The 18,279-nt window shown below is 39.7% G+C and overlaps 5 protein-coding genes across 6 annotated transcripts in view; 1 reads left to right on the forward strand and 4 right to left on the reverse strand.

Moving 5' to 3' along the window:
- The window catches only part of LOC104819791 (proline-rich receptor-like protein kinase PERK4), a 3,546-nt gene extending 1,304 nt beyond the window's left edge, over nt 1–2,242 (reverse strand). The window contains exons 1-6 of one of the 2 annotated variants that reach the window (XM_010550035.2): nt 2,124–2,242; nt 1,268–1,808; nt 677–1,186; nt 514–600; nt 337–407; nt 171–247 (exon numbers count right to left, since the gene is read on the reverse strand). In XM_010550035.2, coding sequence (XP_010548337.1) covers nt 171–247; nt 337–407; nt 514–600; nt 677–1,186; nt 1,268–1,748 — 1,226 coding nt within the window. In that variant the 5' untranslated portion in view covers nt 1,749–1,808; nt 2,124–2,242. Of the gene's footprint in view, nt 1–170; nt 248–336; nt 408–513; nt 601–676; nt 1,187–1,267; nt 1,809–1,927; nt 2,058–2,123 lie in introns of those variants that run through there. The other variant, XM_010550036.2, reaches the window with a different exon arrangement.
- A 1,037-nt stretch (nt 2,243–3,279) lies between these two features.
- On the reverse strand, nt 3,280–5,130 carry LOC104819792 (probable polyol transporter 6). Its single transcript, XM_010550037.1, has 2 exons — nt 4,936–5,130; nt 3,280–4,852 (listed from the first exon to the last, which is right to left on the reverse strand). Exons 1-2 carry the CDS (start codon nt 5,033–5,035, stop codon nt 3,471–3,473), a joined length of 1,482 nt encoding a protein of 493 aa, XP_010548339.1. The 5' UTR covers nt 5,036–5,130; the 3' UTR covers nt 3,280–3,470.
- Nucleotides 5,131–11,445: 6,315 nt separating this feature from the next.
- On the forward strand, nt 11,446–12,793 carry LOC104819793 (transcription repressor OFP7). Its single transcript, XM_010550038.2, has one exon. It carries the CDS (start codon nt 11,635–11,637, stop codon nt 12,532–12,534), a length of 900 nt encoding a protein of 299 aa, XP_010548340.1. The 5' UTR covers nt 11,446–11,634; the 3' UTR covers nt 12,535–12,793.
- A 474-nt stretch (nt 12,794–13,267) lies between these two features.
- LOC104819794 (splicing factor 3B subunit 4) lies at nt 13,268–15,960 on the reverse strand. Its single transcript, XM_010550039.2, has 9 exons — nt 15,685–15,960; nt 15,424–15,472; nt 15,053–15,141; nt 14,884–14,940; nt 14,741–14,803; nt 14,588–14,653; nt 14,289–14,375; nt 14,006–14,099; nt 13,268–13,884 (listed from the first exon to the last, which is right to left on the reverse strand). The coding sequence occupies exons 1-9, from the start codon at nt 15,787–15,789 to the stop codon at nt 13,430–13,432; spliced, it is 1,065 nt and encodes a 354-aa protein (XP_010548341.1). The 5' UTR covers nt 15,790–15,960; the 3' UTR covers nt 13,268–13,429.
- A 265-nt stretch (nt 15,961–16,225) lies between these two features.
- Nucleotides 16,226–18,170, reverse strand: LOC104819795 (pentatricopeptide repeat-containing protein At4g36680, mitochondrial-like). The gene has a single exon (XM_010550041.2). It carries the CDS (start codon nt 17,715–17,717, stop codon nt 16,470–16,472), a length of 1,248 nt encoding a protein of 415 aa, XP_010548343.1. The 5' UTR covers nt 17,718–18,170; the 3' UTR covers nt 16,226–16,469.
- Between the last annotated feature and the right edge of the window lie 109 nt (nt 18,171–18,279).

Genomic DNA, 18,279 nt, shown 5'->3' on the forward strand with positions numbered 1-18,279 from the left:
CACTCTTTCAGGAAAAAAACAAAGTTTTTTTTTTTGATAATCCGGAAGTTCACCGGGGTTTTGGCCCAACTACATCTCCCAGAGGACCGGGAAAGTCCAGGTGAATGTCCCTCCCCACGTTTGGGTTTGAATCCAGGGTGAGATGGAAAAACGACGTTATAATAACTCACCCGAACGTTCCCATGACACGAGTAGATACATGAGTATTGTTATCAGAAGTTAACTTAGCCAATCCGAAATCAGCCACCTGAAAATGATTTTTATAAACATTCGTCATCAGCTTGACGGTATTTATGTGACGTAACAAGAAACTCAACACATGAAATACCGATTCACCATTGCATCGAAGTTGAAGTCCAAAAGAATGTTGGCAGATTTGATATCACGGTGAATGATCCGAGGATGGCCTGCACGTACGGTTTGATTTTCTCGGACAAAGAAAATTAGGGTTTTGTCTGTTTCAAAAAACTCGGATGAATAAACTAGGGAACGAAACAAAAGATGTGAACGTACAGTCTTCATGAAGGTAAGCGAGCCCTTTCGCAGAACCCATGGCAATACGCATCCTCGTGGAGAAATCCATGACCGGAAGATTCTTTCCTGCGATACCCGACGCTTTCTTGAGATCCAAGAAACATCTATTATAGATACAATATCAAAGTTCAAGTTTTCAGACCATGGAGATGATGTTCCAAAGTGTTGTTGGGGACAAACTCGTAGACCAACATCCTCTGTCCATCTGCAATGCAGTATCCGACCAATGAAACAAGATACCGATGATGAACACGGCTAATGATGTCGACCTCCGCCTGAAACTCCCTCTCTCCTTGTCCACTTCCCGATTTCAAACTCTTGACTGCAATCTCTTTCCCGTCGGGCAAAACACCCTTGTGAACATACCCAAACCCGCCTTGCCCCAGAAGATTAGAATCCGCGAATCCACCAGTCGCGGCCTCGAGTTCTTGGTAAGAAAACGTGCTCTTGTTGAAGCCGAGGGCGAGGTTTGGGGAAGGAGGGGGTAATACCGGTCGAGACGGGCCGGAATACAATGAGTCTTCTCCATTGGTGTGGATTTGCGGAGCAGGTGGAGGCTGGTAAGGGGAGGGTTGTTGCCAATTCTGATAGTTCTTTGAGCCGCCATTGTTGTTGTATTCTGATCTTCCATAGTTATACTGATACAGGTTTCCTGCAAATCATAGATATGAATATCTGTGTGTGTATATATATACATATATGCGTGTGTATGCACATTAATATGTCTGTATACCTTTCATGGAATCACCGTAGAAAGAATCGTCTTTTCTCTTCTTTCTCCGTCGAAGACAGACAATTAGAACCACCAACATCAAAATCCCGGCTCCAACCACTACACCTGCTATGATCTTCCCATTTACCCCGCTGCCGCCGGAGGAGGAGGGAGATTCCGGAGAGCGTGAACCTCCATTGTCGCCGGAGGGTGAAGATCTTCCGGTGTCTCCAGATCTAGCCGGGGGAGAAGGAGGAGAGCCGCGGGAAGGTGGGGAATCGTTCCGATCTCGGCCGCCGCCTTGAGGAGGGGAAGGAGGGGAATTTCCGGACGAGGAGTTCGCCGGCGGCGGAGCTTGTGGCGGAGCGGGAGGGGAGGAGTCCGGTGACGGAGAGGAACCGCCTTTGGGAGGGAAAGGAGACGGCGGAGAGGAAGAGTTGGAAGGAGGAGACGGCGGAGATGAATCGGACGGCGACGGAGCAGCGTCGGGGGAAGAAGCCATTGCACGGAAACAGAAACTCCGCCTCTCTCCCTTAACCGTTTCGCGTTAGGGCTCAATTCTCTGTAAACATTAAAAAAAAAACCCAGATGGAATATACGTATCAAAAAAACTGAAATCAAGAAAAAAAATAGAGAAATTCCGACAACTAATTTTGTTGTCCAAAACATAACAGAAAGTACCAAACGCAGATCATGATCTATCTCTCTCTTTTTTTTTTTGTCGTTCGTAGCATTATTAGAGGATGTTTATACTAATAATGCGATTGAACAATGACGAATGCGGATCCATAATTCGTAAATGCATGGCCATTTCAACCAAATTATAAGATGAAGTGCATGGAGATTGAGATTATAGAGAGAGAGAGAGAGAGAGTACCTATGAAGAATAAATTAAGGGGAGGGGGGGAGTGCTGGGAATGAAAGAGAGAAAAGGAATTGGGGAAATGTCTTTTTTTTTCTCTTCTTTTTTGCATCTGGGACGTAAACGAATCTTAGAAAGAATGGTGACGAGAGCTGAGGTTTGTTTGCTTCATCTCTCTCCCTCTCCCTCTCTCTCTCTCTCTCTCGTTTGCCCGTAATAGGCCTCTGCCAAAATTAACCTCTCCCCATCACAGATATATCTAAAAAAAATATCTGAAAATTGAAAATTTGAATTTTTTAGACAAAATCCATGTGACCGAATTCGAGTTCCGACAGCAACGAGGTGGATAATAAACTTAAGCTGAAGTATCTGGAACCCAGAATTTAGATTCGGATTCCGAGATCTATAATTATATTAAAATACCCTAAAATCGTACAATATGCAATACTTGTATAAAAGAAAGATATCAATGTCTATATAAAAGAAGATTCCGAATGAACGTTCTGAGCGAAGCTCCCTCACGTGATTGACATCCTACCCTTTGAATAGGTCCCCCCACTCGCCAAAACCAATACAAAAAAAGGACCATTTTGTAGACATTATAATATACAAGGGGATTTAAATTAAAAAATAATAATAAGATTTTTCTTTACAAAAAGCTTTAGAAAACAATACATGAAAACAAAAGAAAATCCCCCACTTATAACATTGTGATATAAATTAATATGTTCGAGCAAATGTAAAAAAAATAAAACAGAGATATTTATATACAAGGTCAGTCAATAATATAAAATATCACTAGATTTCGCCCTCCACTTATAAATAAGTTTAATTAACCATTAAACCAAAAGGAGATTAAACTCATAAATGAAAATAAAAACATCCTAAGATCATCACTTCACATTTTTATAGTACAAAGTTTAACCAAATCAAACACTTTCTAGCTATTTCAGCAACTATATAATTTATACAAGGATCTCTTCCCTTATACAGTTTCAAACCTTCAAATATGTCACATTGGACCGTACAGAACTCCAGCCACAAACCAATCTAGCCAAAACTATAAAATATGCACAAATATTCCAACGATCTTGGTATGATTAGTCGGAAAGTTAGTTCATTACAGAAGTAGAATTTGTGACGGATTTTTTTATATATAAAGATCAATAGCATAATCATGGTTATACACAAATACATCTGCATCTCGTTCTACAATTCAGATATTTTTTTTGGCATCTGTGAATAAAAAAACATACATTATCTTCTATTTTCATTGTTTTTTTTAATGGACAAAGAAAGCGCCCGTTTATCGCTTATATCCAAAAAAAAATTAGACGCCCGTTTTTTTTTTCTTGTACTTGCTCAAACGGCGCCGTTTTCGTTCCGTTTCTTGTCACTTTCCCTGCAGAAAAGCATGTCGATCTCTTCAAGAGACTTCCCTTTGGTTTCGGGAATGAGGAAGAAGAAGAAGTTCCAAGCCACGGCAGCCATGCCGGAGAACAAGAAGAAGGCTCCGCCGGTGGTAATGGCGTGGGTCAGCGACAAGAACGACATCGACACGGCGGCGTTCGTCATTCTGTTCACCGCCACACCCAAGCTCGCTCCCTGTGCTCTGAGCTTCAATGGAAAAACCTCCGAGCTGTAAACCCATGTGATTGGTCCGAGCCCTACCGAGAAAATCGCTACGAATGAGTAGGCCGAGACGATGCTAAGGATCAGTGGCCATGCAAGTTTCCCTCCTGTGTTCTGAGCCATGGTTAGACCAAACCCTAGTGATATTAGGGCACAGAACATTCCCCCCACGCTCGTCAACAGTAGCTTCCTCCTCCCGACCTTGTCCAGTAGAAACGTGGCAGTGAAGATGAAGATCGTTTTCAAGAATCCGACACCTATCGTGACGAGGAAGAGCTTGTCCTTGGCCGTGACTCCGGCTTTTTTGAAGATCTTCGGTCCGTACAACAGCACGGCCTCGATCCCCGTCGCGTGTTGGAAGAAGTGGATCCCGAGCGCCGTCAGGAGAACCCTTCGGACCGCCGGAGTCGGTCGGAGGATCAGTTCCTTCCAGACATCCTCGCCGTGTGTCTTCTTGTTCTCGAACTTAACGACCTCGTCGTCGATCTTTTCGTCAATTCCTGCCGCCGATTTGATGTCCTTGTAACGGATCTCCGCCTCCTCCGGAGAGTTTGATACCTTCATCAGTATCCTCTTGGCTTCGCCGAGACGGCCCTGAAGAATCAGCCACCGAGGAGATTCCGGCATCTTCAAGATCCCGACAGCGAGGATCAACGATGGGATGGCGGCGATTCCGAGCATGAGCCGCCATCCGAGATGCAAAGGTAACTTGGAGAAGAAGTAATTTATCACATACCCACTTAGGATTCCGACACTGATGCAGAGATGCGGAAGAGAAGCGAGGAGTCCACGATGCGAAGCCGTGGCGATTTCAGCTGAGTAAACCGGAGCAACCATCAACGCGAAACCGACTCCTATACCGGCGGTACACCTCCCGGTTAAGAGAACCGAATAATTCGGACCCCAACCCATCAGAATGGAACCGAGCATGAAGAGAATGGAAGCCAAGACAATGGTGTAACGACGTCCGATGACGTCGGAAGTTCTTCCGGCCAGCAAAGATCCGACGAGAGCGCACAGGTTGAGAATTCCGGTGAGAATCTCGAGCTGGACGTCGGTCGCTTTGAGATCTTCTTCGATGAAGACCATAGCACCGCTCATTACTCCGGTATCTGTCCAAAGACACCAACCCATTAACATTCACAACGAACCCTAAAATCAAACATACGGGAAAGATCGGAGGAGGAGGACTCACCATAACCGAATATCGTGGAGATAATGGATGCGACAATACAGCATGCAAGAGCATACCTGTTGAGTTTCGCCGGCGCTTCGCCGGCGATTTTTTCCTCCATATATCGGATTCTATATGGGTGTGTGTATATATGTATATACCGAAACTATCATATAAATAAGACTAGGATATGTGTGTAGAGGTTTGTGGGAATTGGATTATGCCTTATGGGTTTGGTTTCAGTTGGGATGAAGGTTGTATATATAGAGATGGATCGTGTCTTGACACAGGGCATTTTGTTTTTTTTCTAAGGGTTGGTTAGGTTGTGTGTTTGGTTTCGGTTTTTCGGTTTTATGTTAGATCCGGTTTGGTTCGTTTTCGGTTTATATAAAAAATAGTTTTTTTACTATTTCATATTCGGTCAAGATTCAATTATTTTGTTTTGAAAAATTATATTCATTCGATTTTGCATGAGTTTCAATCCAATCTAGGTTATTGGATTCGGTTAATTTATACATAACCGAACCGGTCACGTGACAGTGCGAGCATCGAGGATAAAATTGAGGGGATCATGCCAATCTTTATATATTTAGAAATTAAACCATAAAGACAGAACAATCAACATTTTCTAACTACGGCCCCTTATTTACGGAAACATTACAACTAATGAGGAAAGAACCGGCAAACTCGGAGGTTTTTTTACTTGATTTGTCGTTCCAACCTGTTTCCTAATAATCTTTTGATTCGGATAAGATCGACATGTAGACTGTGTGTATGTGACATGTCTTATGACTGCCTGTATATTTTCTATATGTATCACTCTCATTTAATCTGTAATTATCATATGCCAAGTTGACACGTGTCTTTTTCCTTAAAAATTCGTATATTGTAAATCGTAACGTATCTTTAGATATTATGTCTATATACGGAGACAGATACATGGATGCATTCGTAAAATCTTCTGGCGTCAACGCATTGGTAAGTTTTTTATACGTCATGGGTCTTTTTTTTAGTTTTTTATACGTCAATAGGATTACATAATTATACTGCGAGACGCATCGAGGATGGATATTAATTTCATATGAAGTTTTACAAATATTATATGTAATTTTCTCGATATTCCCATCATATACATTTAGATGTACTCTATAAAATATAGAGAATATATATATATATATATATATTATAATGTGGGAACCCACAATTATTACCTTTCGAATTCTCTGTAATTAGCTGTAAATTACACGAGAGATATAAACCAATCTATATTGTTTAGTATTCAACCAGAGTTTCCATCAAATATATATATTGATATATTATTGTACTCTGATAAACCGATTTATAGTTAAAAAACCTAGAGAGAGAATAAAATTCAATGATATATTTAGGTTTGCCAAAATTGATTCCACTTATATGTAAATAAATCAAACGGTTCATTTAACTAAAAAAAAATAGTTACGACCGCTGTAATTGAATTGGATGTATGGATAATTCCCCCACAATTATATAATCCTAGTCCAAATATACATGGATGGATATATAATTGCAAAACAAAAACGACATGAAGGATATATATAATTTGCAAAAGACTAAAATGATATATACTGATTGAAATCTTTATATATATATATATATATATATATATTCTCCTTCCACCGTATGTTATACATGATTCCATTACTTGATCTCAATGAATTTTTATTTTCATGCATTATATTGTATTATATGCAATATTTTTTTTAATCATTTATCCAGGTATACAAATTCCAAAAGGGGCGTGATTTCTAATTCCACTGGCCTCGTAACAGTATAGATATTCGGAAGGTAAACAAAAAATTATAAGAAACGAATCTTTGTCTAAGAGATGTTGGAATTCAATTTAGAAAAGACACACATACATTGTAATAACATGTTACAAAAAGATTATCCAAGAAAACTATATTATATATTAATATCACTTATCGGATTAAACCCAAGTAATTATGCGACTTTTGCAACTAAGAACACTATACACATACGAGGAAGGGATGGCTTTTTGCCACCACTTGCAAAAAAACTTGGTCATATACTATTATTTTCCATGTGAACGCTACAAGTATTGCTTTCAAACTTAGGAATTCACGAGCTGTAACTCAGTCCAATATTCAAACAAACAGAAAATTCGTATAATTTCAACCGTAGATCAATAATATTACTTTGGAGTAAACAATAATTTTGTAAAATTGAATATATATATATATATATATATATATGTATGGGGTGTATATTGCTCCCAGTGGAGAATGACAATCAGAAAGTAAACCATCAGAATGTTGTACAGTGGACATGGAGCTCGTGCCCACGTTTTCGTGTACGATAATTATTTTTGCTCCAACACCAATATCTTATTAAATTAATATTACATTCATACAAAAACCGTATTGACACGTATGTATATACGTACACGTATATATGAATGCATATCTCGATCTTGAATAAAGAGGTGATGATTAAAAAAAAAGGATTAAAATACCATGCTTCCAATATTATAGCAGTTTTCATTTAATTGCATCATCGATTTTGTATCTTTTTTAATAAAAAAAAAGTTTCCACTCCATTTATTAATGGCGAACAAATGATCCAAACAAATCCAATTTAATCCGCCATATCTCGATTTGGACAATGAAATTTTCACCGATTGGAATATTTGATTTTAATAATTGGGTACACATAAATGCACTGAATGATTAAATTAATGTTAAAATTTTAAAATCATATTGACGAAATATCGGTCTTTCGAAGAAGAAAAAGATAGTGCTAGGGACACATTTGGTGGACAGAGACACATCGATATATCTACAATTGATAACTTGGGCAGGTAATATATATATATATCATATTATTTCTCATTATATAATATTCAAAACATTTTATTCGAAGTTGTTACTCCCTTCTTTTCTAAATAAATATGTTTGAGATTTTATCACAATTATTTGAAAAGTATATAAAAAGTCATATATGTTCTCATTTTTTCTCATTATAGAAAAACTCATATTATTTCTCATAAAATTGCGTCCGTCGAAACTGGCCGACTGCTTGTGGGTATATATAATTATTGCATTTTTTTTCTATAGAAAGAGTTCTTGAAATGGACCGCCATCATTTTCTTTGGATTTCATACACATTGTATGGCAATGGCTGGTTGATATATAATACAATGTATATGGAGCAAAAACTAGTTGGATATATACTAATATATCATGCATTATTATTTGTAAGAACAAAATAAAATTAATATCCCAATAGGGCATTTAATTACTCCTTTTTTTTTCCAAGTTCCAAGTTATTTACGATTTCAAGGACATAATTTTATTCCAATTTGTTACTCCCTTCTTTTCTAAATAAATATGTTTGAGATTTCATCACAATTTCTTAAAAAGTATAGAAAAAGCCATACATATTCTCATTCACCGACATCTCATTAATACTATATTAAAATTAAATATTTTTAATTAAAGTAAAACTATAAATTTTATTAAAAAACTTATCTAAAAAATCTAAAATGACATCTATTGAGCAACAACAACAACATCGTCTCATTCCGAAATTTATTTGGGGTCAACCGCATGAATCCTTCTTCTCCACTGGTTTCGATTCTGGGTTAACTCTTTCAGAATCTACAACACTTCCAAATCGGTTCTAAAGACACGCTCCCCAATAAATCTAGGTCTATCTCTTCCTTTCTTTCTCACCCCTATACCTATACTCTCCACTTTTCTAACCGACACACCTATCGACCTACGTTGTACATGTTCAAACCATCTTAAACACCTATCCCCTACTTTCTCTTCGATACCTATTACTCATATTTTCTTTCTAATAATCTCATTTCTAATTCTATCCATCATTGTGTTCCGCACATTCATCTCAACATCCTCATCTCGGTCACATTTATTTAAGACATATGTTGCAGTTTTGTCGCCCAACGTTCGCTATCATACAATAATGCGAGTCTTATGACGGTACAGTAGGATTTTTCTTTCAGCCGTAGGGAAACCTTATGATCATAAAGAATCCCGTGGCTTGTCTCATTTCATCCATCCCGTCTTTATTCTATGACTAACATCTTAATCGTAACCCCCTCCTTTTGAAGGATTGATCCAAAATATTTAGCAATATAAAAAATTCTCTAAATCGAAATTTATTAAAAAACGGATGGAATAGATAGTTTTTTCAAAGCTTCCATGCATCACACTACATATCATATTATTTTTTAATTTAAGTTAAAAGAAAGAAAGAAAAAGAATAAAGAAACAATTGTTCATGAATGTGTGTATGGTGGTTTATGGGTCTATCATGTGATGAAATCCAAATAAAAACAATGGCCCAAGAGAAAGAAAACCCCACAAAGTTGCTTGAAATTAAACGGGAAACAAATACCCAAAACCAAAAGACACTTCGATTCTTCTAAAAATTATCATTTTTATTTCAAACTGTCATCCAAGTAATTTGATAAACAGACTCTAACAACTACATCAATTATTTGGGATGTATGATTTCTCCTCTTTAATGTATAAATTTTAGCTCTAAACCGGCCCTAAACCGGACATCCAAATACAAACACTTAACCGGCTAAACCGACTACACTCATCTTAATAATCAATTAAACGCGTTTTGATCTTTTTCTTTATTGAAGGAGCGTTTGTGTTGTAATTCAAACGCCGTAAAAAGTAAAAAGTGATATTTCCGTATCTTTTTATAAAATAAATAATATTTTCATTGAACCGGGAAACCACATGGGCTAAAGTTGATTTTTAAAATTTGAAAAAAAAAAAACAAAATGAAGAACGAGAAAAAAGCCAAGGACTTTTTCGAGGGCATGACTCATGAGAGGATGATGTTGTCTCCTTGGATCCCCCCGATGGGAGCTTCTTCTTCTTCTTCCCTTTGACTTTTTGTCTTACTCTATCCATATTTTTTTTACAGTCTTTTTTTTTTTGCGGAAAAACCCCGAACAAATACAAACCGACCATAGGATATTGTGGACTCGCAGTATATATGCTAATAATATATGTATGTTAATACTTGAGATAATTGCGTTCAATAAACTATTATTATCATAAACGCGAGATTTCTGCCACAAATACAAAGCTATTTTATCTCCGGTGTTTGCTTTACAAATGTTCAAGAGGAGGAGAAGTTTGAGTTCTACATGAACATTATTATAAACATTTAAACATTGGTATATATATCATATTAAAATTCTTATAAAATTTAGATACATTTTTTTCTGATATATATTTTTACTATAAAAATATGAAAAGACTACTATCTACACAACAATGTTTGAGGCATCCGCGAGTATTTTTTTGGAAGAATTGATAAAATGAAACCAAAAATAAATTTGTATGTTTCTTGATTTTTGTGGTCAATAAACACTGCTATGTTTCGAATTCAAAATCGACAGTTTATATATATATTTTTTGTGAAAAATAAAATATATTTGGACACATGCTGTCTTTAGCTCAAAGGAAGGGAAGCGAACTGAAGCCTTGGCAGAGTACGTTTTGTAAAATCTTAAAAATAGAAAATTTTAAATTAAAAAAACAATGTATAAATATAATAGAGGTCAACGTTTCGGTATAATTATTCAAAATCGAATCGAAAATTTCAATATTATCTTTGAATCGAATCCTCTAAAATTTTTGAAAGACTTTTTAGTTTAATTTTCTTGAAATGGAACCGAATTTTTAAAAAGTTCAAAAAATAAAAAATTTCTTAAGAAAATAGTTATTCTTAATAAAAACAGAAACTACACGATATAATAATCGATTAGTATATGTGTTTTATAGAATCAACAAATTGAATCGAGTAATTTCTGAACCGAATATCGAAACAACCCGAGTGTATTTATTAAAACGCTATCAGGCGAACGCATCGAAATATATAGTCAGTGTATTTATTAAAACGCTATTAGGTTAGTGCATTATTGATTCGATATTGGATTAAACTAAAAATCAAAACAAGTATCTATTTTCTTTCGATTTCGTTATTACAGAAATGCAATCATCATCAGTATACATACGGACACTTTAGCGTCGATTGATATCTAGTATCCAATTATTGTATAACAACAATATATTATATCTACGTCTCCTCTCAAATATATTTCAGTCTTGTTTGTGATTTAATATGCCGACGACAAATTTTGCAAAAGTTGGTATTTTGTATTTTAATACGCTGAACAACAATATATTATATATAGATTTTGCATCTTAGCATAATATATTTTGTAGTTTTGGGATATATGTATAATATTATTTGTTAGTTGGTTGGCAAGCATATGTGGACCGTCTCCTCTAATCATAGAGTATTGTCAAAGCTTAAACAGTGCAAGTACACTAATAAATTAATAATGCATAATCAGTACTGATGACCGATAAGATTCTTTACTAATTTGTTCATGAATATTAATTAATTAACCTCCGAAGTAGAAAAATAATCAAATAAAACTAGCTAAAGCTCTTGTATAATTAATTAGTGGATGCCCCTATTTAAAATATTATAAAACAATTAAAAGATCGATAAAATGGAAAGAAAGAGGATCAAGATCATGACTATAAATTAACCAAAGCTTTTCGTCAGACGGACACAACAACAGTCTTCACTTTAACGCTGTGCGCTTTCTCCTCCTGTTCCCACACAAACAAACAACCTCATATCCAGACAAAAAAAAAAAAAATGGCGAAACGTTTCAAATTCAAGATGTCGAGAATCTTCCTCTGTTTCAAATTCTGCCGTTCAAAAGACCCATCTTCTCTCCCGGTGGACCCCCACCACCGTCAAGATCCGGCGAAGCCCCACCGTCGATCTTCCTTCAAGCGCCACGTGTCGTCCGCCTTCGGCTGCGGCATCTCTCGCAAGAACTTTTCCGACGTCGGCCGTTCGGAGACTCCTCCGTCGCGGGCGTCGACGCCGAGGTTCCACTGGCGAAACGAGGGAAAGTGGCACGTGATGGCCAGAGCAGCACACGAAGAGGAGGAGGAGCGTCGCCGGAAAATATACCACGGCCGTAGAAACGACGGCGTTTTAACACGCCGGGACGAAAAACGACAACGCGTGCAGCAAAAAACGGCACGACGTGCGCGGCTGAGCACGTCATTTGCCGACGAAAGTGCCGAAAACGACGACGGAGACGAGACGGAGAGCCTGATACCGTCCTCTAGAAGCTTCTCCGCCGAAGACTCCTCCTCGGACGCGCCACGTGGCACAAGGCGCAACAAGAACCGCAGAAAGCCGCCGAAACGGTGCGTTTCGAAGAGGAGCAACAGTAACAGAGCTTCCTCGACGGAGACGGAGACGTCGCCGGTCGACAGTTCGCCGTGTGCAGCGGCGGTGGCGGTGGTGAAGAGGTCGGAGGATCCGTACGAGGATTTCAAGGGGTCGATAGTTGAGATGATCGTGGAGAAGAAGCTGTTCGACGCCGCGGAGCTGGAGCAGCTCCTCTGCTGTTTCCTCGCTCTGAATTCACGGCGACACCATCGCACCATCATAACCGCATTCTCAGAGATCTGGTCGGCGCTGTTTTCCGGCGACCGGAGCCGGCGACCCTCTACTGTTAGGCTCTCCGACTATGTATGATATTAATGTTAAAAAAATAAGTAAGCCCTTGGTCGGATTTTACTTAATTGAATAATATATGGAAGCATGCAACTTCTATCTCGAGTGAAATTCTCTAATCTCTTGTGGGCATACGGCCACACTCGCACCAGAGCCTACTTCAGCGTTTGACACGTGGACGACCAAGGATGGTTGGTGGTCACGTCATCAGTACTTTTGACTAATCGAACATCGAAATGACAAAATGATTGAAGGGGCAAAAGTGTAATAAAACAAAGTTACCAATCGATATATATATGTGTGTGTATATATGTTTGCAACTCCACTTATCATTCTCTCGCTTTGTCCGGTGGTGTGAACTGCGATCCCAATCTTAAAACTCTCGCAACGTACATATCTCTCTCTCTCTCTCTCTCTCTCTCTCTCTCTGCATTGATTCAGGGAGATGGGTCCATGATAACGTGAACAGCACGTCAATTTTGCTTCAAACTGGTGTTTTTCTTTTTGTTTGGAGGGTAATAAACCACTGAAGAGGCAATAACCAACTGACAAAGGCGTCAGATTCAGAGATTCCCTACGCAAAGAACACTGACTCAGTGACTCGGACAAGTCACCATCTTTCTCCGTTTCCGATAAAGCCCGACGACATCAGAGAAATCTCTTGCCACTGGATCATAATCTGAATGACATTCTGCGTAATTTCGTGTGCTGAGAAAGAGGTTCTGCAAGGAATCTTTCGTGCAGGAACCCGACAGAGCTCAAAAGTCAAAAATTGAGATTACTTGTTGTGCAAGATAGGGTTTACATATGGTCGTTTCATATGGGCATTTGGAGCAGTCTCTAGAAAAAAAAAACACAAAACTAATGTTTCTTGGGCACAACCCACCAACGAACGATACATGGGTTTTTTTTTTAATCAAGCTTGTGGTGGTTGAGGTGGCATCGACATGTGATGATGATGATGATGCATGGGAAGACCACCCACCATTTGTTGCGGCGGCCACACGTGCTGGGGCGGTCCCATCGGCAGCGGAGGCCTTGAACCAGCTTGATGATGAACCGAGGGAGGAGGCGGTGGCATGGCTTGAGGGTGCGGTCTGAACTGCATAGGGAGGCCGTGTGGTTGTGGCTGAGGCGGCCAAGCTGTTTGAGGTGGTGGAGGAGGATAAGCGGCCACTGCTTGTGGGGGCGGTGGTGGTGGTGGACGGATGGCTGGTATCGGGACAGGTGGCATGTTCCCATTGGCGAATGGCCGAGATGGTGCACCATTGGGTTGAGCAGCAGCATTGGCAAGTGATGGAGGGCCACTTGCAAATAGGGTATGGGGTCTGCTTTTCTGGGCATTTGGATTGTTGGCAGCTAAAAGCCTCTCTGCATCACAAACATGTAAAATATGCAAGAAATATCTTTTATGGATCAAAGTATAATACTGTCCAATCTCATACTGTCGTACATATATAATATATATTCCATTCTGAGAACCAAATCTAACCTGCAGGGGTACCATGCCGTTCTCCTTTAGTGTCTTTCTTGTATGCATATGAGGCTGTTATTTGCCGGTTACAGAGGTACTGGCCATTCATGGCCTGCAATGCCGAAAACAAGAACAGATTAATACTACATTGGATTAGTTACGGAGCTCAGACAGGGACTGTACATTGGTTTAGTACTGTGTATTCTATAATCTATACTCGATAAAGCTGCATATAACCATGTTCTGTAATGGAAGATCATACAGCCACATGGTTTCTAGACACGGAAACATAACATAATACCTCTATAGCAGCATCAGACGCCTCGAAAGAATCATAGCTGATGAAACCGAAACCTCTCGAGTTCCCTGTATCAGGATCTCGCATTATCTGAGACAGAAGATTATTATTCCCAAGTATCAGAATCTAAAGTGCACAAAAAATCTTCCCCTTTAAAAGGATGGGGAAGAAATGATTGATTACTAATACAGTTTACTCTCCAACCTCCAGCAGGAGATAGATAGAGATCAAGATTCACGAGGCAAACAAAAATTTTCCATCCAATCAGATGTTTAAGAATCATATAAAATCAAAGATCAGACCTTAGGATTAGCAACAATGACTCCGAATGCACTGAAGGTATCGTATAGCAGTTTCTCATCCACATCCTGTATATCGAAATCGGGTGGGTCAGCTGAAAATCTAAAAGGACTCAAAAGACCAGCAATGGCAGAGAATATGAACAAGATACTTACAGGGTCAAGGTTTCCGATAAAAAGGTTAGCACCGACATCCAAGCTCTTCTTATCTTGAGATGCCTAGAAACATTTTCCGACAGGGATCAAACTATTAGAAACTTCTATGCGAAAGTAAACGCATCTCCACATCAATCTGATACCTTGTTAACACGTATAGGTTTCCCGTAAAGCTTAATCATGTTCAGAACCTTAATTGCCTGCAAACAAAGCAGATGGAATTACCATTTGCTATGAAGAGAAGTGAATTCTTCAACATAGGTGGTGGAAGTGGAAAGCATTGGCAGATGAACTCTACAAGCAAACACTTACATAGTCAGCATCCTCCTCGCTACGGAATTCAACAAATCCATACCCTTGATGAAGATTTGTCACCCTATCTTTCGGGGCATACACATTGACTGCGATGATCAGAATTTCGGGAGCTAAGTCAGAATAAAGAACCGACAAGATCGAGATACTCTACCAAAGAAAGTTAACCAACAGAAAATTGCGGCTTTTCAGCTAAACACAACCATTTCAAATCTACCCCATGGAACCTAAACAAGATATTGTCCAAAAAGGGGAATTAAAATAGATGAATTTTGATCTCTAATGTGATTATAGAAAGAAAATACAGATAAAGAAAGACTTATGTGACTATATCCAACATGAACTTCATGTAGAAATTGGATCTTGCTTACCTACGGGGCCGGCTTGAACGAACAATTCCCACAGCAACTCTTCAGAAATCTAAACTCAAAAGGCCACAAAATAGCAACTTTACCGAACATTCATCGATAATCAGAAATCAGAAAATGTGGGGGGAAAACCCACGTCGAATCATTTCAAAACTAAATTCTACTCTTTAGCAGAGACACATTTGTAAACAGTTCGTATATACATACATACAGAAACCCCAAAAGACCCACGAACAAGTTTGCCAGAGCGAGAAGGAGATGAACCTGGGGATCGAGATTTCCGACATAGACAGTAGCGTCTTGGTTCCGTTCAGCGGAGTGTTGGCCAAGCAGATTCGCTCCAACTCCTGGAGCTATTCGGGTTGTCATCTTATCTTTCCCCTAATTTCCTTCTCTTGTATTTCGCCGGGAAAATCTCCCGGAAGAATCCGAGATTCTTACTGCGATCCCGTCTAATCGGCGGTCCAGCGATTTCTCTAGGCCGGAACGGGGAGGAGGGAGGAGGAAGAAGAGGGTTCAAGCGATTACGAAATTCATGGGCTGAAACGTTGGGCTTTCGGTGATCAAGAGATTGAGCCTTTTTGAAGGTCCATAGGCCCTTTTATTCATCCCTCGAAATCGTTTCAGGTGATTCATCTGTTCTACACTCTGAAGCTTTACCGGAAAATTTATAATTTTTACAAAATTTAAAAATTATAAAATAACGCTCATAATTAATAGTTGATAAATTTTTATAATAAATTTAAATTAAAGTATTTTTAATATGAGATAGTTGATGCAGAACAGTGTATCATGAATCATTATGAAAGAGAAGAAGCTCATGAACTGAATAACAAGAGATAAATGTTCCAAACACAAAAAATCTTGATGTATTCTTCTAACACTTAGCTTTTACAGCTTCGCACCTTATGAGACAAAGCAAGAGGCTTTTATAACAACCTGCATGCTCAATCATGGTTTTGTCAATGTCTTATAAGCTCAAGCAGCACATAAGAAAAACCTATTGACTCCATAAGCAAGTCCTTTAAGCTTTATGCAGTAGCTTCCTTTCATTGATCGGGAACCGATGATTCAGCAGAATCCGATGCAGTACTCTTCTTCAACCCAAGATTCTCCTCCAATTTATTCCACGCATTCAAGAAATTCGGGGGGAATTTCTTCCTCACTGTCCTCGCCAGCCCTTTCGCATCCTCCATTTTCTTCTTCCTCACCAACCCTTCAGCCAAATGCTTCAGCGTATTGAAGTCGGGAATCTTGTGCATTGACACGCTCTTCTTGAACACCGCATAGCCTTGTTCATATAACCCATTCAGACACAGATGGAATATCAATGTCCTAAACGTTGCTGCATTAGGGCAACACCCGAATTCCTCCAGTCCTTCGTATACCTTCTTCGCTTCATCCATCATTCCTTTCTGGCAATATGCAGTCATCAGATAGTTATAGCTAATTGTATCGGGTTTCAGTCCCACATTGCTCATCTGTTCGATCAATTCCTTAACTCTTTCCGGGCTTTCCTTTTGAGCATTCATGACACGAACATTGTATGCTGCAACGTCCAATTCGCAGCCTTTCTTCTCCATCTCCCTCCACAAGATCTCTGCTTCCTCGACTTTCCCTTTCTTATACAAAGATCCCAAAATGGTGGTAAAAGCAATGATGGTGACTTCCACGCCTTTGCCCTCCATTTGTCTCAACGTATCCAAAGCCTTCTCAGGCGAGCCCGAATCGCAATAAGCCTTAATCAAAATGCCGTAAGAGATTTTGTCAGGAGTGATATTATACCTCTGAGGAATTTCCTCGAACAGTTGGGGGACTCTGTCGAACAGCCCAGAGTGGAGACAAGCGGTGAGAAGGGCGTTGAAAGACACAGCTGATCTGGGCGTGCCGAACTGTTCCATCTGCTCATACGTCCTCAAGGCATGATCAAACATGGCGGCTCGGCCGTAGGATCTAATGAGGGTCGAGAGGAAAGGTTCTTCCTTGATCTTGGGGTCATTCTTGTGCGATTCGACCAGGGCTTCAATGTCGGTGAACCGGCGCGACTTGGCGAGGCGGCGAACGGTGAGCTCCTGGGCGTAGCGCGAGGAGACAGGGGACACGTAGTGATCGGAGACAGAGGAGTAGATCTCCAGGGCTTTGTCGGGATCGTGTACTTTCCTGAGTTTTGATTTAGCTTTGGAGACAGAGATTGCGGCGGAAGGCGTCGACCCACCGGCGCTGGTCGCAGCAGGAGCAGCTGCGGCGGCTGAGGAGAGGCGGCGGACGCGACCGAGACACAGGCGAGAAGGCGTCATAGCTGCTTCGTCGCGGTGGGGAAGTGAGATGGGAGACGGCAGGAAATATTGAGAGGGGAAGCAGCAAAGCGACGGTTTTTAGGGTTTAAGGCTTGTAACTACGATTGGGTTTAAGACCTCGTCAAAATAAAAGACGGATGTATTTGATTCACAGACAGGGCACGATGATCATTGATCGTTGACAGTTTGTGTTTAAAAAATAGATTTTTTAAATATTACATATTGGCGAGTATTTTAGGGGCAGAAATGGATTATTAATATATTATGGATGTGATACTGGCATTGCCTTTGACGTGTGATATTGGTCTATCTCATCTTGGGGGGTGCCGTGAAGGTTCAGATACCCTCTTTGGATCCGACCGCTCGCCCGACACCGTCGCAGCCTCACTTGACCCCTCGGCCGGGGATAACCCTATCTCCAACCCAAGGGATCAGGCTCTTGCCATCACGAGCCTCATCTCTTACACGTCCTGTCCCCAAGACAAGGAATATCCAAAATTTCGAATACCGCACCACCACTAAGTATTCTCCCGGGTTAGACATTGGACATGTAATGAGCAAA

This window comes from Tarenaya hassleriana, unplaced genomic scaffold (assembly GCF_000463585.1).
Source record: "Tarenaya hassleriana unplaced genomic scaffold, ASM46358v1 Cleome3, whole genome shotgun sequence".
In the NCBI taxonomy this organism is placed as follows: domain Eukaryota; kingdom Viridiplantae; phylum Streptophyta; class Magnoliopsida; order Brassicales; family Cleomaceae; genus Tarenaya; species Tarenaya hassleriana.

Coding starts and splice junctions, on each gene's coding strand:
- LOC104819793 (XM_010550038.2), top strand. CDS start 11,635: ATGGCGAAACGTTTCAAATTCAAGATGTCGAGAATCTTCCTCTGTTTC.
- LOC104819794 (XM_010550039.2), bottom strand. CDS start 15,789: ATGACAACCCGAATAGCTCCAGGAGTTGGAGCGAATCTGCTTGGCCAA. Junction 15,142..15,423: donor CGTTCAAGCCGGCCCCGTAG/GTAAGCAAGATC, acceptor TGATCATCGCAG/TCAATGTGTATGCCCCGAAA. Junction 14,100..14,288: donor CGTCTGATGCTGCTATAGAG/GTATTATGTTAT, acceptor TCGGCATTGCAG/GCCATGAATGGCCAGTACCT.
- LOC104819792 (XM_010550037.1), bottom strand. CDS start 5,035: ATGGAGGAAAAAATCGCCGGCGAAGCGCCGGCGAAACTCAACAGGTAT. Junction 4,853..4,935: donor CTCCACGATATTCGGTTATG/GTGAGTCCTCCT, acceptor GTCTTTGGACAG/ATACCGGAGTAATGAGCGGT.
- LOC104819795 (XM_010550041.2), bottom strand. CDS start 17,717: ATGACGCCTTCTCGCCTGTGTCTCGGTCGCGTCCGCCGCCTCTCCTCA.